The 25,507-nt window shown below is 32.9% G+C and overlaps 1 protein-coding gene across 1 annotated transcript in view; it reads right to left on the reverse strand.

The window, feature by feature from the left end:
- LOC148955935 (uncharacterized) overlaps nucleotides 1-25,507 on the reverse strand; it is a 159,683-nt gene that overhangs the window by 69,850 nt on the left and 64,326 nt on the right. The window contains exon 2 of the mRNA XM_089093255.1: nucleotides 18,370-18,458. Within this exon, the coding sequence (XP_088949381.1) occupies nucleotides 18,370-18,458 (89 nt within the window). The remainder of the gene's footprint in view (nucleotides 1-18,369; nucleotides 18,459-25,507) is intronic.

The following is a 25,507-nucleotide window of genomic DNA, read 5'->3' on the forward strand; positions in this document are numbered from 1 at the left end:
AGTTCAACTTCGATTCTGAATTTTCTTAATGAAAATGAAATAAGTTATTGATCAATTCTATTTTCCCAAAATAATATAAAATTTTCCACTTCAGTTCAGATTTTTCTCAAAGAGATGAAAAATTTAAAATATTGTTCTAAATTTTTCTTAGAAGATAGAAAAGTTCAAGTTCTCTTCTGAATTTTACCATAGAATACATTTCAATTCTAATTTCACCAGAGAAAATAAAAAGCTTCCACTTCAGTTTTAAGTTCACCAAGACATAAAAAATTTAAAGTTCAGTTCTAAATTTTTCCATAGAAGATAGGAAAAGTTATACCATGATTGTGATTATTTTCTATGAACATAATAAGTTTCACTTTAATTCTAAATTTTCTTAAATTCACTTCCGGCTTTTCTCAAAGAGATGGAAAAATTTAAAGTTCTGTTCCAAATATTTTCCCGGAAGAAGAAAAGTTCAACTTCGATTCTGAGTTTTCTTAATGAAAATAAAATAAGTTATTGATCAATTCTATTTTCCAAAAATAACATAAAAATTTTCCACTTCAGTTCAGATTTTTCTCAAAGAGATGAAAAATTTAAAATACTTCCAAATTTTTTATAGAAGATAGAAAAGTTCAAGTTCTCTTCTGAATTTTACCAACGAACACAATTCAATTCTAATTTCTCCAGAGAAAATAAAAAGCTTACACTTCAGTTTTAATTTCAACAAGACATAAAAAATTTAAAGTTCTGTTCTAAATTTTTCCGTAGAAGATAGGAAAAGTTATACTATGAATGTGATTATTTTCCATGAAGATAAAAAGTTTCACTTTAATTATAAATTTTCTTAAATTCATTTCCGACTTTTCACAAAGAGATGAAAAAATTTAAAGTTCTGTTCCAAATTTTTCATAGAAGATTGGAAAAGTTATACTTTGATTGTGAATATTCAAGTTCTTTTCTGAATTTTACCAAAGAACACAATTCATTTCTAATTTCTCCAGAGAAAATAAAAAGCTTCCACTACAGTTTTAAGTTCACCATGACATAAAAAATTTAAAGTTCAGTTCTAAATTTTTCCATAGAAGATAGGAAAAGTTATACTATGATTGTGATTATTTCCTATGAAGATTAAAAGTTTCACTTCAATTTTAAATTTTCTCAACGAAGTGAAGAAAAGTTCAACTTCGATTCTGAATTTTCTCAATGAAAATGAAATAAGTTATTGATCATTTCTATTTTCTCAAAATATTATAAAATTTCACACTTCAATTCAGATTTTTCTCAAAGAGATGAAAAAATTGATCAATTCTATTTTCCTAAAATAATATAAAATTTTCCACTTCAATTCAGATTTTTCTCAAAGAGATGACAAAATTTAAAATATTGTTCCAAATTTTTCATAGAAGATAGAAAAGGTTATACTTTGATTGTGAATATTCTTCATGAAGATATGGAGCTTCACTTTATTTCTAAGTTTTCTCGAAGAAGTGCAAAATGTACAAGTTCTCCTCTGAATTTTCTTAGAGAGGAGAAAAAAAGTTAGCTCAATTCTGAAATTTACCAATGAAAATTAAAAAGCTTCCATTTCAGTTCATAATTTCTCAAAGACATAAAAATTAAAAGTTCAATCCTAAATTTTTTCCATAGAAGATAGGAATGGCTATACTATGATTGTGATTATTTACCATGAAGATAAAAAGTTTCACTCTATTTCTAATTTTTATTAAATTCAGTTCATTCATCTAACCACCAAAAACAATAGGTTAGGTTAGGTAATAAATAAATATTAATAAATAATTAGAAAAATTTCTACATGTTTAAGCTAGGCTAGGTTAGGTTAACTTATCATGAGCGCTCATGATAAGCTAACCTAACCTAACTTAAACATTGTAAAAAGAATAAATAAGGTTAGGTTAGACTAGATTAAGTTAGGCCAGGTTAAGTTAGGTTAGGATAGGTTAGCCTACGTACGCGTGCTTAGGTTAGGTGAGAGACAGGCAAAAGTTAGGTGTATGATTAGGTTAGGTTAGGTTAGATTAAGTTAGGTTAGGTTAAGTTAGGTTAGGCTAGGTTAGCCTACGTACGCGCGTACTGAGGGCAACTATCCCCCCCACGCCCATCATTCCCTTTAGGTTAGGATAGGTTAGCCTACGTACGCGCGCGTACGTAGGCTAACCTAGCCTAACCTAAGGGGAATGATGGGCGTGGGGGGGGGATAGTTGCCCTCAGTACGCGCGTACGTAGGCTAACCTAGCCTAACCTAACTTAACCTAACCTAACTTAATCTAACCTAACCTAACCTAATCATACACCTAACTTTTTGCCTGTCTCTCACCTAACCTAAGCACGCGTACGTAGGCTAACCTATCCTAACCTAACTTAACCTGGCCTAACTTAATCTAGTCTAACCTAACCTGATTTATTCTTTTTACAATGTTTATGTTAGGTTAGGTTAGCTTATCATGAGCGCTCATGATAAGTTAACCTAACCTAGCCTAACTTAAACATGGAGAAATGTTTCTAATTATTTGTTAATATTTATTTATTACCTAACCTAACCTATTGTTTTTGGTGGTTAGATGAATGAACTGAATTTAAGAAAAATTAGAAATAGAGTGAAACTTTTTATCTTCATGGTAAATAATCACAATCATAGTATAGCCATTCCTATCTTCTATGGAAAAAATTTAGGATTGAACTTTTAATTTTTATGTCTTTGAGAAATTATGAACTGAAATGGAAGCTTTTTAATTTTCATTGGTAAATTTCAGAATTGAGCTAACTTTTTTCTCCTCTCTAAGAAAATTCAGAGGAGAACTTGTACATTTTGCACTTCTTCGAGAAAACTTAGAAATAAAGTGAAGCTCCATATCTTCATGAAGAATATTCAAAATCAAAGTATAACCTTTTCTATCTTCTATGAAAAATTTGGAACAATATTTTAAATTTTGTCATCTCTTTGAGAAAAATCTGAATTGAAGTGGAAAATTTTATATTATTTTAGGAAAATAGAATTGATCAATTTTTTCATCTCTTTGAGAAAAATCTGAATTGAAGTGTGAAATTTTATAATATTTTGAGAAAATAGAAATGATCAATAACTTATTTCATTTTCATTGAGAAAATTCAGAATCGAAGTTGAACTTTTCTTCACTTCGTTGAGAAAATTTAAAATTGAGGTGAAACTTTTAATCTTCATGGGAAATAATCACAATCATAGTATAACTTTTCCTATGTTCTACGTAAAAATTTAGAACTGAACTTGAAATTTTTTATGTCTTAGCGAACTTAAAACTGTAGTGGAAGATTTCTATTTTCTCTGGAGAAATTAGAAATGAATTGTGTTCTATGATAAAATTAAGAAGATAAATTGAATATTCAAAATCAAAGTATAACTTTTTCTATCTTTTCCGAACAATTTGGAAAAGAGCTTTAAATTTTTTCATCTCTTTGGGAAAAATCGAAAGTGAATTTAAGAAAATTTTGAAATAAAATAAAACTTTTCATCGTCATGGGAAATAGTCACATTCGTATATCAAGTTTTCTTCTCTTCTACGGAAAAATTTCGAACAGAACTTTCAATTTTTTATTTCTTTGTGAAATTAAAACTGAAGTGTAAGCTTTTTATTTTCTCTGGAGAAATTAGAATTGAATTGTGTTCGTTGGTAAAATTCAGAAGAGAACTTGAACTTTTCTATCTTCTATAAAAAATTTGGAAGTATTTTAAATTTTTCATCTCTTTGAGAAAAATCTGAACTGAAGTAGAAAATTTTTATGTTATTTTTGGAAAATAGAGTTCATCAATAACTTATTTTATTTTCATTAAGAAAACTCAGAATCGAAGTTGAACTTTTCTTCTTCCGGGAAAATATTTGGAACAGAACTTTAAATTTTTCCATCTCTTTGAGAAAAGCCGGAACTGAATTTTAGAAAATTTAGAATTAAAGTGAAACTTTTTATGTTCATAGAAAATAATCACAATCATGGTATAACTTTTCCTATCTTCTATGGAAAAATTTAGAACTGAACTTTAAATTTTTTATGTCATGGCGAACTTAAAGCTGAAGTGGAAGCTTTTTATTTTCTCTGGTGAAATTAGAATTGAAATGTATTCTATGGTAAAATTCAGAAGAGAACTTGAACTTTTCTATCTTCTAAGAAAAATTTAGAACAATATTTTAAATTTTTCATCTCTTTGAGAAAAATCTGAACTGAAGTGGAAAATTTTATATTATTTTTGGAAAATAGAATTGATCAATAACTTATTTCATTTTCATTAAGAAAACTCAGAATAGAAATTGAACTTTTCTTCTTCCGGGAAAAAATTTGGAACAGAACTTTAAATTTTTCATCTCTTTGAAAAAGGTCGGAACTGAATTTAAGAAAATTTAGAATTAAAGTGAAACTTTTTATCTTCATAGAAAATAATCACTATCGTGGCATAACTTTTCCTCTCTTCTACGGAAAAATTTAGAACAGAACTTTATATTTGTTATGTCTTGGTGAACTTAAAACTGAAGTGGACGCTTTTTATTTTCTCTGGAGAAATTAGAATTGAATTGTGTTCGTTGGTAAAATTCAGAAGAGAACTTGAACTTTTCTATCTTCTATAAAAAATTTGGAAGTATTTTAAATTTTTCATCTCTTTGTGAAAAATCTGAACTGAAGTGGAAAATTTTTATGTTATTTTGGAAAAATAGAATTGATCAATAGCTTATTTCATTTTCATTAAGAATATTCACGATCAAAGTATAACTTTTCCAATCTTCTATGAAAAATTTGGAACAGAACTTTAAATTTTTTTCATCTCTATGTGAAAAGTCGGAACTGAATTTTAGAAAATTTAGAATTAAAGTGAAACTTTTTATGTTCATAGAAAATAATCACAATCATGGTATAACTTTTCCTATCTTCTACGGAAAAATTTAGAACAGAACTTTAAATTTTTTATGTCTTGGTGAAATTAAAACTGAAGTGGAAGCTTTTTATTTTCTTTGGTGAAATTAGAATTGAATTGTGTTTGTTGGTAAAATTCAGAAGATTAAATTTTTTCATCTCTTTGAGAAAGGTCGGAATTGAATTTAAGAAAATTTAGAATTAAAGTGAAACTTTTTATATTCATGGAAAATAATCACAATCATAGTATAACTTTTCCTATCTTCTATGGAAAAATTTAGAACTGAACTTTAAATTTTTTATGTCTTGGTGAACTTAAACTGATTTGGAAGCTTTTTATTTTCTTTGGAGAAATTAGAATTGAATTGTAGTTCTTTGGTAAAATTCAGAAGAGAACTTGAACTTTTCTATCTTCTATGAAAAATTTGGAACAGAACTTTAAATTTTTTTCATCTCTATCTGAAAAGTCGGAACTGAATTTAAGAAAATTTAGAATTAAAGTGAAACTTTTTATGTTCATAGAAAATAATCAAAATCATAGTATAACTTTTCCTATCTTCTACGGAAAAATTTAGAACAGAACTTTAAATTTTTTATGTCTTGGTGAAATTAAAACTGAAGTGGAAGCTTTTTTTTTTCTTTGGTGAAATTAGAATTGAATTGTGTTTGTTGGTAAAATTCAGAAGATTAAATTTTTCATCTCTTTGAGAAAGGTCGGAATTGAATTTAAGAAAATTTAGAATTAAAGTGAAACTTTTTATCTTCATGGAAAATAATCACAATCATAGTATAACTTTTCCTATCTTCTATGGAAAAATTTAGAACAGAACTTTAAATTTTTTATGTCTTGGTGAACTTAAACTGATGTGGAAGCTTTTTATTTTCTTTGGAGAAATTAGAATTGAATTGTGTTCTTTGGTAAAATTCAGAAGAGAACTTGAACTTTTCTATCTTCTATGAAAAATTTGGAACAGAACTTTAAATTTTTTTCGTCTCTATGTGAAAAGTCGGAACTGAATTTAAGAAAATTTAGAATTAAAGTGAAACTTTTTATCTTCATGGTAAATAATCACAATCATAGTATAACTTTTCCTATCTTCTACGGAAAAATTTTGAATTGAACTTTAAATTTTTTATGTCATGGCGAACTTAAAACTGAAGTGGAAGCTTTTTATTTTCTCTGGAGAAATTAGAATCGAATTGTGTTCTTTGGTAAAATTCAGAATAGAACTCGAATATTCACGATCAAAGTATAACTTTTCCAATCTTCTATGAAAAATTTGGAACAGAACTTTAATTTTTTTCATCTCTTTCAGAAAGGTCGGAATTGAATTTAAGAAAATTTAGAATTAAAGTGAAACTTTTTATCTTCATGGAAAATAATCACAATCATAGTATAACTTTTCCTATCTTCTACGGAGAAATTTAGAACTGAACTTTAAATTTTTTATGTCTTGGTGAACTTAAACTGATGTGGAAGCTTTTTATTTTCTCTGGAGAAATTAGAATTGAAATGTGTTCTTTGGTAAAATTCAGAAGAGAACTTGAACTTTTCTATCTTCTATAAAAAATTTTGAAGTATTTTAAATTTTTCATGTCTTTGAGAAAAATCTGAACTGTAGTGGAAAATTTTTATATTATTTTTGGAAAATAGAATTGATCAATAACTTATTTCATTTTCATTAAGAAAACTCAGAATCGAAGTTGAACTTTTCTTCTTCTGGGAAAATATTTGGAACAGAACTTTAAATTTTTTCATCTCTTTGAGAAAAGCCGGAACTGAATTTAAGAAAATTTAGAATTAAAGTGAAGCTTTTTATGTTCATAGAAAATAATCACAATCATGGTAAAACTTTTCCTATCTTCTACGGAAAAATTTAGAACTGAACTTTAAATTTTTATGTCTTGGGACTTTTCTCGTTCCGGGAAAATATTTGGAATAGAACTTTAAATTTGACTCTTTGAGAAAGGTCGGAATTGAATTTAAGAAAATTTAGAATTAAAGTGAAACTTTTTATCTTCATGGAAAATAATCACTATCATAGTATAACTTTTCCTATCTTCTACGGAAAAATTTAGAACTGAACTTTAAATTTTTTTTATGTCTTAGTGAACTTAAAAGTGAAGAGTAAGCTTTTTATTTTCTCTGGTGAAATTAGAATTGAATTGTATTCTTTGGTAAAATTCAGAAGAGAACTTGAACTTTTCAATCAATTTCTCAGGTTAAGCTAACCAAACAACAATGAAGCCATGTTTGTTTCTTAATTTCCCCTTCGTGAATCAATAATGTCCCCTAGCGATTATTTAAATCACAGATTAAAGAAGCCATGTTTGTGTCTTAATACCATATTCGTGAATAAACAATTTCACCTTAGATTAATCAATCAATTTCCCGGAAATTCACTTCCCCTTCGATTACGCAATCAAGTTCTCGGAAATTCACTTCCCCTTCGATTACGCAATCAAGTTCTCGGAAATTCACTTCCCCTCGAGTCCTAGATCAATAACACTGTTCCCGTTAGAATTCAATGCGCATGTGCAACCTTCGCCCCGGAGCTATTACACATAGAAACATCAAATAAATCGACCTTGGAAAAAGAGGTCATTGACCCCATTAACCACGTGTTCTCCCTAATGACTCTATGCCCATATTTGGAGTCCCGTCAGTATTCTATGCCCATATAAGGAGCCCTGACACGAGTAACACCCCCTCCTCTACTTATGGTTGGTTTGTATATTTTTATGTTTTACATTATGAAACATATCATATGGTCGATTATTATTCCACGATATTTGATTTGTATGGGACTGTAAAGTCTAATAAAGAAAGCCAAGGAATAATCTCTAGATATGTCTGTTGGTCCAAGATCAGTAGCCTCAGATAGTTACCGGGGAATCTTGGGATAAACTCCCAGCCCAGCAGCGATCAATTATAATTAATTGCGAAGAGAAAGCTTCCCAAAGATGCTGGCTAACTCAAATAATAAATGGTAACTAAATAAGTGAAATCATATAATCAATTGACAGCTATCACAAGACCTTTGCCAATTAAAATATTAACATCCAGTTACTTCTACTACAAATTAAGTAAAAAATGAAACACAACAGTTTTCTCAAATGATAGTAAACTGCCCCATGATCAACCCTCTGCTCCTCACGATAAAGTTTTACAGCGCCTTAAAACACTTATTATTCCAATTCAAAAGCCATTGCGTTTAGGCAGTCACTCGGAGAGAATCGAGACAAGAGCTAAAACTTTAGCATAAAAATTGGCAGGTTGAGGAGGGAACATCCCCCTAATATACAGAATAATTTCTGTTACTTCTAAAATTTTATGTCAATCTTTATTTTCATTTGAGAAAACTTATTTTTCAATTTGATCTTTGTTCGTTTTCCATAGTGTACCCATGTTTACCCTAGTTGCGAGGAAGGCTACCACTCCACGAAAACTGACTCTTTTAATCAAAATTAACAAATAAACTTTCAAATGGGATAAATCCATTTATTTAGACAGTATACAACAAAATAAATAACTTTTCGGGTCATTCACAAAATAATAAACTTCCGGATTATTCACTAGATTATTTTCAGAGAGAGTTCATTGACAAAGTTCATTCAAAGTTCCTGATGTAAATTTTCTTCTTTAATCTTGCCCAAATGTAAAACAAATTTCCAATGAAAATGGCAAAGCCTTTGCCATAAGCCTTTCCCGTGTCACAAAGACACGGAAGGCTTTACCACTTTCATTGGAAATTTGTTTTACATTTGGGCAAGATTAAACAAGAAAATTTACATCAAGAACTTTGAATGAACTTTGTCAATGGACTTATACACCGCTATACATAATTAACCAAATGAAGTGTTAAAAAATATTTAAGTTAACCGTTTATTTTATGGGAGTACGGGCATTTTAAGGAACGAGTGCACCAGCGTGAGGCTTTACTGTTTTTGGTAATGACTGAGAAAATATTCTATTTAATAAAAATTCTGTTCAAATTATAATCTTTCAAAAAATAAGTATCTCTAAAAAGTTTAGGCATATGGCAGTAAGCAAGTAATATATGGTAATAATTTGACAAAGAAGTCAGTTTGCCCCAACTAGTCCAGGACTTTTAGGGTTTGACCCGGACAAAATTGCAATATAAACAAAAATGGTACTAAAATGATCAGAAAAAAATTCTGTACAATATACTAAAAGTCCCTATAAATCCGAGTGGGGCGAGTACCCGAAAAACAGGGGAAAAGGGGGAAATGCGGGGGAAATTGGGAAAAATGCCGAACATGCCCAGAAAATAGTTCAAAGTGAGTTTTCTGGGGCTTTCCCATACGCTGATCACGAAACTGACATTTTAAATTCAGTATAAAATAAAAGTACTACGGAAAACGGGGGGAACAGGGGGAAGAGGGGAAAATATTTAAAAATACAGGTTAGGGATAGAAAGCACTTTGAAATATGTTTCCTGGGGTCTTTCTATCTGCTGATCCCGAAACTGACATCTAAAATGAAATAAAGAACATAAGCCCCACCATAACGGGGGAAAAGGGGGAAAGAGGGGAAGAAAAGGGACAATTGAAATCAGGGGTAAAAATCAGTTTGAAATGTGTTTTCTGGGGTTTTCCTATCTGCTAATCACGAAACTGACGCCTAGAATGAAGGAAAGAAAACGAGAATCATGAAAACCGAACAAAACTGGATGGAAATAACGGAAAAGGGGAAGGGAAGCCTGACTCCTGAGCCAGCTGCTAATGGCTAATAAGTAGGCCTATGGACAAAATAACTCGCTTAAGTATCAAACTTTTACTTTCTTGAATCACAGACATTTATTACAACCATTTGAATTACTAAACATATAGAAAACAACCGCTTGACAGGGATCACAGTATAAAACTTCAGCTATTATAGGTAAAATTTGTACTTTCGAAGGCAATATCGTTGAATAAAAAACTAAAAAAAGAACTTCAGTAACTATAGGTAAAATCTGCACTTTTTAAGGCAGTAGAGTTGACTTGAAAAACACAGCATTGATGTCACTAGTCGAGCTCCTCGTCTTCGACAATCTCGTCGTCCCTGTTCAAACAGTTGATACCCTGACATTATCTGCACGCGAAAGTACACACTAATCCATTTTTCTTGCAGCTGCATCGCGAGTTCTCGCAGCCTGTCTTACAGTTACATCTCACGACACTCAAAAGAGTCTGAGGTGCGGGCAACAAATCGGTCATCACAGGTGAGTATTTATGGTCTCTGAGGACCCAACCCCAGTCAGCCAGGTCGAGGTCAGCTGGTTCCCCTTTCCAACGGGATACCTGGAGGTGCACTCGCTGGGAGTGGAATGAAGCTGCAGCTTCGGTTGGCGGAAGCCTTTCAGGCTTAACAAACGCCGTAGTATTTGACAAAGAAACTTTTTCCAAGAAAATTCGATGTCGCAGCTTAGTGAGATCTTCGTTTGGTCGTGCTTTATACAAGCTGAGGAGAAGATATTCACCTTCTTTCACAATTTCATCTTTAGACGATGATTCATCCAGAAACACTTCGCATTTTTTTTCTGAACTCTTCGCTCTTCTTCAAAAGAGGTAGCACAGCTTGTTTTCCAAGTCCGAAAACTCGTGAGGTCGTGTCAAATCCCAAGAGTGCGTGCCCTACCAGAAGTAGCCTGGATGCTTCTCCCATTTTCTTTTTAACTTCGTTGAGGCACCAGAACCGTGTTATTGCTTCTTTTGCGTTCGTTGACGATTCGAAGTAAAGTGTTTTTGCATTAGGCGGGAGGTGATACAAGAGTAGAATCAGATGGTCAGTGTCGTTGCAAAGAACTATTGTTTCAGAGTTTTCTGCTTTCGTTACGGCAGTCTTCACGATTAGATAGTCAGCATCGTCCTTCGCATGGACGACTTCAAATCCTTTGACTCTGAGTTTTTCCCCGATGTAGCTTATAATTCGCTGTTTGTTCTGAGAGTTGCTAAAAAACTCTTCCTTCTTTTTCTGGAGCTTCATCCCTAAACCGAAATCGATCCCTTGATGCTGGCTTCCCTTACACCGTCGGTTGTGGGTAGCATCTTTCGTGGTTGGACCAGCACTGTATCCATCGAAGACAACAGTAGGAGAGGTACAGCGTCGAGTAACGAAACTAACATAGCTGTCACAGATTGAATCATAAGTATCACCAATCTTGCAAGGTACTTGCTGAAGCAGCCAACCTCCGTCAACTACAGTGGCACAATCTGACACTGGCAGGTGGTGAATCGAGTCCCTTTTCGCTTCTTTCCATATTGCTTTCGCTAGTGCAGGTTTGTCTGGCTGATGTATTATGCCAGAATTCTCAAACAAAGCGGGCGGATAACTGCACAGTTCGTAACGTAGAGTTTCTGCCATGTACAGACTGGGGACTATTGGATCCGCTAGATGTCATTCCGTCAGGATAGGTTTTTTCGTCGGCACTGGAACTCCGCGGTGACTAGTCTACCTTGCTTCTCTTACTGAATGTCGAATTAGAACAGGATTAAGTTGACGAACCCACGCGCTTGTTGATAACGGCGAGGAATACGGAATAAAGTAATTTCAGTATCTTTCCGTATTTTTTTCTCGAGTTTTTTTTCTTTTTCTGAACCTATGGGGTAGCCGAACCTCTATAGATCTCCTGTATTAACATTTGTAAACATTTCCACATGCTTTCTACCCCTACCCGGTATATTTCCCTTTTCCCCTCCCTCCCCCCATTTCCCCGTTTTATGTTAATCAATTTTTTATATCATTTTAGTTCTCAATTTCGTAATCACCAGATAGGAATGCCCCAGAAAATATCTTTCAAACCGCTTTCTACCCCTGCCCTGTATTCTTCTCTTTTCTCCCCTCTTTCCCCTGCTCCCCCGTTTTCCGTAGTACTCTTTTTCTATGCTGAATTTTAGATGTCAATTTCGTAATCAGCGTCTGTGAAAACCTCAGAAAACTCACTTTAAACTATTTTCTGGGCATGTTCGGTATTTTTCCCATTTTCCCCCGCATTTCCCCCTTTTCCCCTGTTTTTCGGGTATTCGCCCCACTTGGATTTCTTGGGACTTTTAGTATGTTGTACAAAATTTTATTCTGATCATTTTGGTACCATTTTTGTTTATATTGCAATTTTGTCCGGGTTCGACACTTTTTTGAGCTAAAAGTCCTGGACTAAACGCCCACTCAACTTGGAATCTATTTTTAGCAGGTTTAGATTCTAATTAATAGATTTATTTTTGTCAATAATTTTGTCCGGGTTCGACACTTTTTTGAGCTAAAAGTCCTGGACTAAACACCCACTCAACTTGGAATCTATTTTTAGCAGGTTTAGATTCTAATTAATAGATTTAGACTATTTGAGAAAATATTTTTAAATATTTAAACACTAAAATATTGAATATTTGATTTTAAATTTTGCTTTTATTTATAATTTACATAAATTAAAAAAATTATTAATTGTGTATTTGGCATTGACCGAGAAAATCATTGCCAAAATTTAATTTGAAACCTAAATAAGTATTTCCAAAATGAGCCATGCCAAATTCTTTTAAAAAATTTGTGAGAGATTTTTTTTTTGTGACAAATAATACATGTGTCCGACGCAAGGGTGATACAAAACCGGATTAAAAAAAAAAAATTGGAACGTAAAACGTTTTCTTTTATAACATAAGAGATTTCATTCACATGCTTTCCGGTGTAAAAGGTGCAAAGGTGGAGGAAATAATTCATGAGTACCGTCAGGATAATTACCAGGAGGGGAGGCAGATAACCCCATGAACCTTATTTTATTGAAATATAAATAGAAACATTGGGTTTTATGTTTGTTCTTTATTTTACATTATTAAGTTTATGGTAACGAGTAAGGAGTAATATAGTAATATACTCAGTAACATAGTAACTAAACTAAAAAAGGAGTTTTGACAGAACTAAATATGCTAAAAGAACTAACTTTTAAATGTTGATTCCAAATATATAGAATTCGTAAATTGTAAAGTTATTCATCAAAAGTTATAAGCCTAAGAAAATGTGGCAATTGTTCAAAGAAGGGTGAATGTAACCCGAAAACGGCAAGTGATTTTGATGAAACTAAGTCGAATTTAGTATATAAGAGAACTCTTATAGTAGATATTTCAATCCCTTATCTACAAAAATGTGAGATTTTGCATCTTTTTTTCCGAGAACAGCGATCACGGATATGTCTTTGTTTGTTGTTTGTTTGCCCATGCGTCATTGTATCGAGTCAATGGTTCTAGAATATTGGACGATGGCTCATTAGGAAAAAAATTGAACTTTCCACTGACCTTTGGAATTGCAAGAAAAGATTGGAAACACCAGAAACTGGAAACAATTGCCAGAAACCAGAATGAATTACTAGAAACAAATTAGCATTTTCTGCCATATTGTGGTGTAAAACGGCGAATTTATCTCAAAGGATGTCAAAAGCTTATCGAGTGAGAATTCTGAAATAGCCAATCAATTGAAACTTATCGAAAAGCTTTTTTCTAATCCAGTTTTGTTCCACCCTCGTGTCGGACACATATTATTTGTTATAAAGAAATCTATTACAAATTCTTTAAAACAATCCCCCATGCCTTTTTTATGAAACACTTATTTGGATTTCAAATTCAATTTTGGCAATGATTTTCTTTGTCGTAACCAAAACGATATTTAAATATTTTATTTTAAAAATTAAACATTTTTATTTTAAAAGCTATATTAATTAGGAATAAATAAAACATTTAAAATTTTATATTAAGTATTTAAATATTTAATTTAAATATTTTAATTTCATATTCAAATTTCAGAGTCGGATCTAGACAAAACGAAAAAATAGTAAAGAAGAAAAAAACAAGGATTATACGTTTTTCGAATCGAGGGAGAGCTAGAAGGGACAGGTGCCCCGGGAAGCGCACCCAGGGTTGTGGTGGCAAAACAAGATTAAATTGTAATAATTTTGAGCAAAAATTGTAATATTTACAGTATTGATGATGGGGCAGGGGGGGTGGCAAAGTCTACATTTGCCCCCCCCCCTGAGAAAACCTAACTCCGGCACTTTCAAATATTCAAAACATTATTAGTATTTAAATTCCATAATATCTTAAGTTAAGATTTAAATATTTTATAATATATAAAACTAAAATGATTGCAAAAATAAAATATACAAATTAAAGTTGAAAAGAATTTTTTAATCCCTGTTTCTCACATCTAAAGGTCTAAAATTTAAGTAGAATCGAACTCCTATATGATTTTAGCTAAAGATATTATCAAACAGTTCATGGCAACGAAAAGTAAGTAAGGAGCGACGTGGCTCAATAGTAACCGAAACTCTAAGAAACGGAATTTTAATACCAAAAGATATATCAAAAGAATTGGCTTATTATGGTATATTTCAAATATGTAAGTTTCATTAGGTTTAGTCTTACCCATTAAAGGCTACGAGCCTGAGAAATTTTGCCCGATTTTAGAGAAAAGGGAGAAACACCCTCTGAAAGTCATAGAGTCTTAAGGAAAGTAAATCACACCATCAGACTTAACGTATCAAGGAACCTTACTGTAGGGGTTTCAAGCTCCTATCTGCAAAAATGTGGAACTTTAGTGCCCCTTTTAGTTTTAGTGCCCCTTTTAAGTGACCAAAAAGATCGGGGGGCAACTTGGCCCCCTCCCACGCCCCTTTTTTCTCAGAGTCGTCCGATCCAAATTTTGAGATAGCCATTTTGCTGAGCATAGTTGAAAGGCCGAATAACTATGTATTTGGAGATATAACAACCCCCCACAGCCCCTTGGGAAAGGTCTTTAAGTTACAAAATTTGCAAATTGTTTACGTATAGTACGAGGGCTATTCAGAAACTAGGGAACGTTTCCGTCTGACGCCGCTAGACATGCGGCGATCACGTATGTTTTGGTATGCGCGTGCTCGTAGCTTCAGTCAGCATCCAGCTGTGAGAACGAGAACATCTCCACACTGCCCGTTTTCCAATATTCCAATTTAAAATGTTTGCTGCAATTTCAAATCCTGCCAGTTGTGAAGTGCGGTCCGTAATATGGTTTTTGTTAGCGAAAAACCGATAGAAATTCATCGGCAACTGTGCGAAGTGTATTGCAACGACGTAATGAATGAAAGTTCAGTGCAAAAATGGTGTATCCGGTTTAAAAATGAAAGAACCAACGTGCATGATGAAGAGAGGAGTGGACGCTCGAGCATTATGACAGACGATCTTCTCACCAAAGTTGATGAGAGGATTCGTGGGACTCATTCAAATGGGAGATTTTCCCACATCCACCCTACAGTCCCGACCTAGCACCGAGTGATTTTCACTTGTTCCGGAAGATGAAGAACTGGCTAGCGACACAGCGTTTTGATGACGACAATGAGCTTCGTGCTTGTGTCACTGAGTGGCTGAGATCGCAGGCGGCGGATTTCTATGATGAAGGAATTTCGAAGCCTGTCCACCACTACGATAAGTGGCTTAATTTGTTTGGTGACTATGTAGAAAAGTAAAATTTTAGTCACTTTTTCAGATGTATATAATAAAATATTTTTCCTGTACCTAGTTTTTGTTTTATAACAAAACGTTCCCTAGTTTCTGAATAGCCCTCGTATTTGCTATTGGGAAGTATGTATTTATTTTTGTGGTGGCGGGGGGCGAATTTTCTGCTGGTGGGATTTTCCACGGGGATAATTTTCTATGGGGAGAGAAGTTTCCGGGGGGTGAACTCCCCGGAAATTCCGGGGAAATTTCTATCCGAATTGAATTGTCAAGAGAATAAATCCGTGTGGAGGAGGGGTTTTCCGTGGAAATGTTGCCAGATTTCCTGGCATTATTTAAAAAATATCAGAAATTATATTTAATTAAAAAAGTTTTTCAACTAAAAGTAAGGAGCAACATTAAAACATAAAACAAACAGAAATATACTATATATAAGAGGGGGGTTGCTCCTCCTCAAAACCTTGATCTTTACGCTAATGTTTGAGTTCTGTCTCAATTCTTCAAGAACAACACCTGAAACACTATGTTCTTTTAAATAGAAAAATAAGAAGTTATTTAAAGTACTAAAGAACTTTAGCATAAAGAGCAAAGTGTTGAGGAGGAGCAACCCCCCTCCCACCTCATATGCGTAATAATCACTGTTCGTTTTAAGTTTTAATGTTGCTCCTTACTTTCAGTTGAAAAAACTTGTTCATTTTCTATTTGATAAGCGTTTAGCATCATGGTGGTGCTCCGATTGATTTGAAACAGAGCCAGTTGCAGCCACTGGTGACAAGTGCAGACAAAAATCATGTAATTTTTTTGACAAAAATCAAAAAAAAAAATTATGACAATTTTCAATTTTTTTTGACAATTTTTGTCTGAGAAATGCAGACACAAATCATGTCCAGACAAAAAGCTCTACCAGTAATGGAAGGAAAACTCAATGTCAGCATTCCTTCGAAAGTCACGACTTAAAGTATTTAATCTTTTTACTATTTGAGCCACAAGACACCGTTTGCCTGTTGATGCATCTAGCATAAAAACATATTAAAACTCTAATTTTCAAACTCCTTAAGAAAATGTGAAAGAAATTGTGTAAAAGTCTACATGAGCTGAGAGCAAGCTATGATTTAAATTAAAAGCGTGCTCCTTTCCCCTATCGGAATAGGAAAAGAAAATTCATTCGAAAGTCATCACAAGCACAATAGCTTAATTTTTTTATATATTAAGATATTTTTATTAGAACTAGAAATTTTTCTTTCTTTATCTGAGCTTTAAGAATTCTATTTTATCATTTCTAATGTTAAAAAGATATTGAAAACTTATACAAAATTCTTAAGTAAACTTACTGAGAATTCTGGTACTTTAATTCAATTTTTCCGACCAAAAGAATGTTTGGAAGCGCTGTTGACGTTCTCATGGGTTATTTCCCTTTTTAACGCAGAGAAAAACTAATTAAGGACAAAATGAATAACCATAAATACGTCCTAAATAGAATCATAACAGTCATAAATAAAATCAATATTTAAATTTCCAGTGCTCCTATTAATTCCAAATCTGCCAAAATATTTTTTTTTAATTTCTGTGTCTTCCCTAGCCCATTGCGTAAAGCATTTGTCATGAAACATGGATATTGCTTTTTTAAATTGTACAAAACGGTTGGGATGATAAAAAAAAATATTCTGTCAAAGCCGAAACAAAAGTTTCCGGAAGCTTTCTAAATTTGAGCGCATTATCTACGGACTTGCGACGCTCTATGCGTCCGCAAGGACCAAGGACCAGGACTGCTAACTTTAGTAAGGGTTCATTATTTCGGAGTTTTTTAACTTTCTGAAAGGAAAATATAAAATAATTCGATGGAAGCCTTTTAAAAAGCTAAGGAGAGAGGTGAACAAAGAGAAAGAAAAAATATAGATCACTGTTATATACTTTCTTAGTAGAACATATAATTTTTTGTACCGCTGGCCTTATTAAGTGAGCTATAGCTTCCACCAATGCCTTTTTTTATAGGAAAAAGATGGAGTCATGAAGAAAGAGCGATACTAATGGATGTGTGACAATAATAAAGAAGCGCAATTTGAGGTACGCAAAGTTTTATTGTTTACTAGCTTACCTGAAAGAACTAAACTGAAGAAAAATCCCCTCCTTAAAAATTCACCACAGAAAAATCCCCAGCGGAAAATTCCTTCCTGTCGATAGCTCCTCCTCCGTGGGAGAGTTCCCAACGGATAATTTAGCTCCTGTGGAACCCCCCCCCCGTTTTATAACAACGATCTTTTTTTAAATTTAAAAGCATTTGAAAAATTCAATCAGAAAATTCTCCCCGCGTACAATTTTCCCCTCTGAAAATTCGCCCTGGTGGAGATTATCCCTCTTCAAACTCCTCCTCCTTGAAAATTTTCCCCTCATGGATAATCCCTCATGGAAAATTATTTTCACGGGAAATTTCCCCCTTCTTATTAATAAAGATTGTATTTCCAAATCTAAAAGTATTTGAAAACTAGGTTAGGAATATTATCTTCTGCTTTACCATTTCAATGTCATCTATTTTAAGTATTTGTATTCAGGAGTCTTTATTTTCAGTCAGCACTAAAAATATTTAAAAACATAAGAGGGCCTTGGGGGGTGGAGGATAAGTTTTACACCCAAAACTTTTGTAAGAGTGTACTCAACAGCTTCATAAAGCTTCTTGGTGATCAGATTAAAAGAGCCATAACACGTACAGGTACAGGACACACCGACGCACAGATTGACAAACGTTCTTTTTTATTTATATAGAAGATAGATTCCTAAGCGGCGGCGAAACTCTCTTCTCAAAAAGTTTGCTACAACGAAGCCAATTAATAAGCGGTGAAGCAGACGTAAGCTGTCTGTGGTAAAAGCGACACTGAAAAAAAACACGCTTTTGTCCAGTAGTAAATTAAGTTTTCCTTTCTTTTGTGTGGTTTTATTTTTAATTTTGCTCTACTAAATTCTTCTATGGACTGTGGATTATTAAGTCATTATTTTGTGCATTATTTGAAAGCATACCTGGAGTTTGTGACGCCGTTTGATTCTCTTGGAAGACCCTCATTATCAGAGAACTTCTCAGGCACTTCAATATGGGTTGGTGTTCTATCCTAAAAGATAATTATGGTTGATAATTATTAGGCGTATTTTATTTAGTATATACTGCAATTTTTGAACTTATAAAATTTTAGATAGTAATTTTTTCCTGAAATTATTCTAAAAAGTGGCTGTCATAGCAGCAACAACTTCAGTACCAAGGAGCACAGTTCAATACCAAGCATCAAGACCTAGTACTAAGAAGTACGACGTAGTACAAGTGCAGTAAATATTCCCGAACGCGCTGATTGATATTTTTGGGGGAAATGGTACATTTTTTCAGAGAGAGCAAAGGCTTTAAAGGTATTATTTTTTCAGAGGAGTGTTTTCGGATATAGCATCATTTTGTACTTTTGTATGGCTTTACTCTACGAGAGGGAGAGGAATGCTTCTATCCTTTACATATACGACGAGATCCGCTACCAAGAGAGCTCCCCTCCCCACTCTTTACTCTAAAATTTGACTAGTGCATTTAGAATTTGACAAGTATGGCTATTTGGTAACATTAAGCGTTTTATCTACCGACCACCATTCAAAATATTTCCATGAAAACCGTTGTAAGTTTTAAGGTGCGGATTATTATTATTTTTTTTATGTTCTTGCACAAGAGCATTCATTCCTGAAATATTGATAAAAAAAAACTTTGATGTAAAGAGTGGTCTGCAATCTTCTCATATACGGGATAATATATGCTTGTTTTTGGTTTTAATCGTATATTTTGTTCTTTATATATACGTTTAATTTCAGCTGTTTTCAATAACATGTTTAAGGCAAAACAAAGAAACAACTTTCCACTGGGTAAGTACTAAGTGAGGACTGTTGTTCAGTACTCACCTAGCTGGATACAATTGATTTTTCCTAGTTTTTTTTTTGTCGCTTAAAATCAACTTTTATTTCCAAATGTTCCGATATATAAAAACTAGTATTTCCCATTAAAACATTGTTTCACCAATAAAAGGAGAGTTGTTACTTACCCTCTTCAGCTCCCGTAATGAACATAAATTCTAAATTTATTCCAAACAAAACAAATGAACAAAGGTCAAGCAGACACAGATCCGTTATTTTCTCTCTTTTTTTGGAGAGGGGGGGGGGGTGTCCAAGATATCTTAAATGAGGATGAATGTTCAAGGTCTTGTTTAATTTCTTATATATTTTTATAAGTCTTATATTTTGTTATAAGTTTATCCGCCCTAAAAAGCATAAAATCGTATCATAGTGCAACAGGTGTCACAGCTGGGTTGATCTTAGATGGAAAGGTACGCGTTAAAATGATGTTTAAGACGATTTCTGCAGGGGGGTGGGATAGTTGACCGATTCCCCCTTCCCTTAGAGTTTTATTTCCAGAAGGCCGGACATCAAAACCTCCTTTGATGCATGACTGAAGGACTGCTCATAGTAAGTTTGAAAATGTGATCAGCTTTGCAACGTTGTATCCATGTAACTGTTAATATTGCTGAAAAAACAGTCAAAAATGGTTCCTTGTCTGATGTGAACGACATACAAGACTCGAAACAAATGTGCCACCGTTCAGTAGAAGGTCTTTAGAAGCCGACAGGATCTGAAACTAGCTTTTCTATAGTTTCAAACTGATCATGGAGTTGTTGCTCTGTAACATCTTGACCCTTTTTGAGGCAAAAAATTTTGCGGCAGAAAATGAGTCCGACTTCAACAAAATATTTTGTTCGGTTAAATAAATACCCCGAAAATACTGATGTGTCATCTACAGAAATCTCGAGAAACATCTACAGAAACTTGGTAGGTAGATACAGCATTTTTAGAGATTCCTAACGTGGCTTTACCGATGGTGGCACAACTTTCCATTTGGTGAAATGATATATACCGAAATCCCAATCTTGGTCGGTTTAACCGACTCGTGCAGGGATTTTACGTATCGTATTCAAAACGGACATTATGCTAATTATTGAAACAAAGTCGGTAAAACAGCCTGTCGGTAAAACTCCTCACCCCCCAAAAAAAAATTTTGGCTAGTAACGGCCCTGCTGTACAAATAGGCTTCCAACAGTTTTAAATCAAATGGTCATGTCAAAATTTTCCCTTGATCGCATTTGGGTCCTGGTCAGGGTAAGTTTGACATGGAAATGTAATAATGTATTTAGAGCATGCTAAACTACTTGGCAATCTCAGAATTTAACTCGATAGCATTTTGAATCTAGCTGAGCCATTCTATTCTTTCGTTTCTTTTTTGCAACACAAAATTATGGAAATGACACTAACGCTAAGACACGATTCTGTTATCTGAAGCACCGCTCTGATGGTGCCTTAGTCGAGAGCAATGGACCTTTTGTCTAAATCTTCCCCGGCAACTTCGTCTGGAAGGGATGGTCGAATATACTTGGGAGGGGATACATTTGATTGATGTTGATGCTCTGGTCTTTAGGGGGCTAAGATGTGAGCTAGTCCTTCTCTTATTTATGGTACCTTCTGTTTATTTTAAGTAGGATTTGACTTTTCGTTTTAAATACTACTCTTTTTGGGTCTTATCTATGTATCCATAGAGGTATATGTTATTTTCATGTTGAGTATCATTATTCGTTTTAATTTTTGTTATTTTTGGGTTTCATTTTATCATTCATAGTAATTTCGATTTGTTTTAAGTTTGAACTATTGTAGGACTTTATTTCTATTCATTTTAGATTTTAGATTTTTATATGGCTTTTAAGTTTTCTTTCAATTTTCTGAAAGGTCTTTGTTTTTACTAATTAGTTATAAACACAAATAACACACATCTGCGGGATACTTTTTCAGAAAAAAAATTGTATTTTGTGAACAGGAACCGTAAACCTCCGGTATAAGCTTCTTGGAACTACTGAATTTTACGGTACAATTTCCTTCAATATTACCTCGTTTCTTTTTTTCTTTCTAAAATTGTATAAGTTTACTTAAGCTTATAAGTATACTATTGGCTTGAATCGCTCTTTACTTACAGGTCATAACCACGAACAGTTTGGATGTTCCGTATCAAGAAAATTATTGAAAAAAAAATGGCGAGCAATATCGTGATGAATGAAAGAAAAATTCAAAATTCCGAAAAATGAAATATTCAACACCTAGGCCTTTGGTATACACAAGGTACTACTATGAAGCAACATTAACCAAGACTTTACTCCCTTGCTCAGTATAAGGTCTTCCAAAACCTACAGGATGTGAAACTAGCTTTTCTTTAGTTTTAAACTGATAAAATGTTGAAATTTACATGAAACATATTTCTTTTTAATAAAATTATAAAATTGGTTTTGTAAAATAGTTGGAGATAAGAAAAATTAATGCTTATGAAGTTTTTTTTATACTGCGGAATAAAAAATTTATTTTATAACTAAAAGTGACATTCTAGAAAAAGTGACAGTAATAGAAATACCTAAATAGAAAGTAAAAGAAATGCCTAAAGTAATAGAAAAAGTGACAAAAAAAGCTATAAAACCAAAACAAGACCTACAATAAAATGCGCTCATTGAAACTAAAATTAAATAATGGAAAGGAAGTGTGGCCTTCGTCGTTATGTTATAATAGATTAGGTATTTTTATTACTAATAGTCTTCCGAACTTTGCCCCATCGCACGGCCTCCCGTATTAATAAGAAAATTCAATTAGGATATGCTTAGATTGTTGCCAATAGAGGTAAAGCTTTTTGTCAACAAATGATGACTATTTAGCTTCAATGTCTTTTCCTCCAATTAAGCTTTTCTTTGACCACAATTGTCTAAATTAGCCCTCAAGATTTTCCTCCTTTTACTTTTGTTCTATCTTTTTATTTCAAGGTTTTATTGTTTAATACGGATATCCCTCAAGATTTTCCCTCAAGATTTTCCTCCTTTTACTTTTGTTCTATCAAGGTTTTTGTTTAGGTTCTATCTCCTTTACTTTTGTTTATTTCAAGGTTTTATTGTTTAATACGGATATCCCTAATACCACTTGATGCCGAATGATTATGGAGGAGATAATCTTACAGGCTTTTTCCAGTGGGGAAAGGATTCTGTATGTCAATCAAACTGAAGAGGGTAATGATTATATTTGGCTGAAAATACTATTAATTATCTCGTCTTTGCATTTTCAATTATAGCTTATAATTTAAAGGTCCATTCATAATCCTAGTTAAAAAGGGGAAGAACTGCATCAGAAATTAGAATGATTCTACAGCACTACTAACAGCAGGTTCATCATAGACCTAGAAATTTGATCGAACGACCTTTTTCAAACAGCTTCTTATTTAAAACATAGGTGCTCAAAGAAGTACCGAAGAGTATCCTCACAAAATTTCTCTGGAAAAACGTCCATCATGTTTTCTTCACTTTTTCAGAACCCAAGAATTTTATACCCATACTCAACAACTGTCACTGCCAAAGAAGAAACTACCTAATTTGCACTTTACTGAAAAAAAATAAATGTTTTTAATTTTATAACTTTAATATAGCAAATAATATTAAGATTTTGATTACTAAATATTAGTATATATATATTAAACTGACAATGCACATTCATTTGTATTTTTTTCAGTAAAGTGCAAATTATCTTCTGGCCTTGGGAAGGTATAGGGGTTTTGAGCCCAACTTATGGTAATTTCTGCTCGTTTTGAGTTTGACTCGGTTATTTATTGTAATTTCTGTTCGTTTTGGGTTTCATTTATTTATCGATGCTGATTAGTGGTAGTTTCACTCTTGGTAGATTATCTGATTTTATTTTTGCTCATTTTTTGTTTAATGGAGTTCTTTACTTTTCTTTGAAAAACTTATTTTGTGGAAAAAGTTTTTTTAATTACTTTCTGTTCGTTTTATATTGACATAGTCTTATCAGAGAAAAAAAAATAATACTTTAAATCTTTTCGTTTTTTTAAGAATTTATAGTTTGGCCTGCTATTTGTATGCTGGAGAAAAATTTTCAGCAATTTTTAACAACATACACCCTCTTAAAAATCTAGACACAAAATAGTAGTGTTTAATTTAGTTTCACCCCTCCTCTAGTTGACCTGAAATGGAAAACTTGGTACCATTCACAAAAAAATATGTTTACTTTCTTTAATAGCTTTGATACACTTACACTATTTTTATTTGGTTAAATGTTAATAGTAGAATCAGACTCAAAAAATAGAATTTAATAGCTTGAGTCGTTTTTGGGGTACTGCTGAGAAGTCTTATTGTGAACTAGCATTAACTCAGTGCATAGTGATTTAAATTTAAGATAACATTTAGTTTTAAAACAAAAAGTCATATGGTAGGTGGGGCGTGGTAGGGGGATTAGTTTCCCTCCAATCAATTTTGACTATTAAAAAGGGCATCAGCCCTTTCTATTTTTAATCGAATGAACCCTTTTCGAAGTTCCTAAGACAACTCCTTCGATACAAAGTGCCCTGGTTTAAGCAACAAGAACAACGAAAAAATAATACATTATACCCACATCGATCTTTACTATATTAATTAAAAAAAACAAGTTTTTTTAACTGAAAGTAAGGAACGACGTTAAAACTTAAAACGAACAGAAACTGTTCCGTATATGGAAGGGGCTGCCTCCTCCTCAACGCCTCGCTCTTTACGCTAAAGTTTTTTATTGTTTAAAAAAAAATAGAGTTGTGAGAAAGTCAAACTTTAGCGTAAAGAGTGAGGCGTTGAGGCGGGGGCAGCCCCTTCCATAAACGGAATAATTTCTTTAAGTTTTAAGTAATATCTTTAAATTTTAACGTCTAAATTTAAATTTTAAATTTTAATTTTAAATTTTAACGTTTAAGTTTTAACGTCGTTCCTTACTTTCAGTTAAAAAAACTTGTTTTTTTATATTTAATTTTTGAACGTTTGTGAATTAATTCAGATTTTGATTTTGGCTCACCGTACCTGAATAATTAAAACAAAATTTGCATATTAGTTTTACTTTTATTTGGTAAAATGGCTTTCTCGAAACTTGTTTAATTTTATTTACGAACATTTTTATTAGTGATAAATATACGTAACTTACGAATTAACTTACGTAACAAACTTTTATATTCATATATTTTTAATACGTATATTAGGGGGTCCGCCCCCCTATTCAATACCTCGCTCTTTAAGCTAAAGTTCAAATTTTGTTCCAATTCTTTAAAAATGACAGCTTAATCACAAAGACCGTTATTTAGAATAAATAGCTCTTATGAAAGTACTAAAAAAATCTTTGGCTTAAAGAGCGAGGTATTGACTAGGGGGCGAACCCAATCACATACGTAATATTTTCTGTTCGTTTTAAGTTTTGATGTTAGTCCTTACTTTCAGTTGAAAAACTTGTTTTTTTATTAGTTATGAATATACGTAACTTACGAATTAACTATAATATCCAATGAATATTTTTAATACGTATATTAGGGGGTTAGCCGCCTAGTTAATACCTCACTCTTTGCGCTTAAGTTCGAATTTTGTTCTAATTCTTTAAAAATAACCCCTTAATCACAAAGGCCGTTAATTAGAATAAATAGCTCTTATGAAAGTACAAAAAAATCTTTGGCTTCAAGAGCAAAATATTGACTTGGGGGTGAACCCAATCATATACGTAATATTTTCTGTTAGTTTTAATTTTCGATGTTGCTGCTTACTTTCAGTTGAAAAACTTGTTTTTTTTATATTTAATTTCTGATCTTTTTTTTAAATAATGCTGGCAAGTCCAGCACCCCCTTCATAGCAATGTCCCTTCCCCCATGAAAACTTAATTCGTGGAAATATCCTCCAACATAACCCCCGACCCCCCCCCCCCACACTACCAGAAAAAATCCCTCCTGAAAACTTCTATATACTTCACAATAACCAATACTATATGTTAACATTGGGTCAAGTTCATAACTTTCAACCCTCCTCCCGGAGAACTCGGGGGACTAAGTCATCCTAAAAGACATAGTTATCATATTTTTGACCATGCTGAACAAAATGGCAATCTCAAAATTTTGATCGGGCGACTTTGGGAAAAAAATGAGCGTGGGAGGGGGCCTAGTTGCCCTCCATTTTCTTGGTCACTTAAAAAGGGAACTAGAACTTTTAATTTCCGTTCCAATGAGCCCTCCCACGATATTCTAGGACCACTTTGTCGATACGAT

The sequence above is a fragment of the Artemia sp. Qi Xiang Cuo genome, chromosome 1, assembly GCF_049724085.1.
Source record: "Artemia sp. Qi Xiang Cuo chromosome 1, ASM4972408v1, whole genome shotgun sequence".
Classification (NCBI taxonomy): domain Eukaryota; kingdom Metazoa; phylum Arthropoda; class Branchiopoda; order Anostraca; family Artemiidae; genus Artemia; species Artemia sp. Qi Xiang Cuo.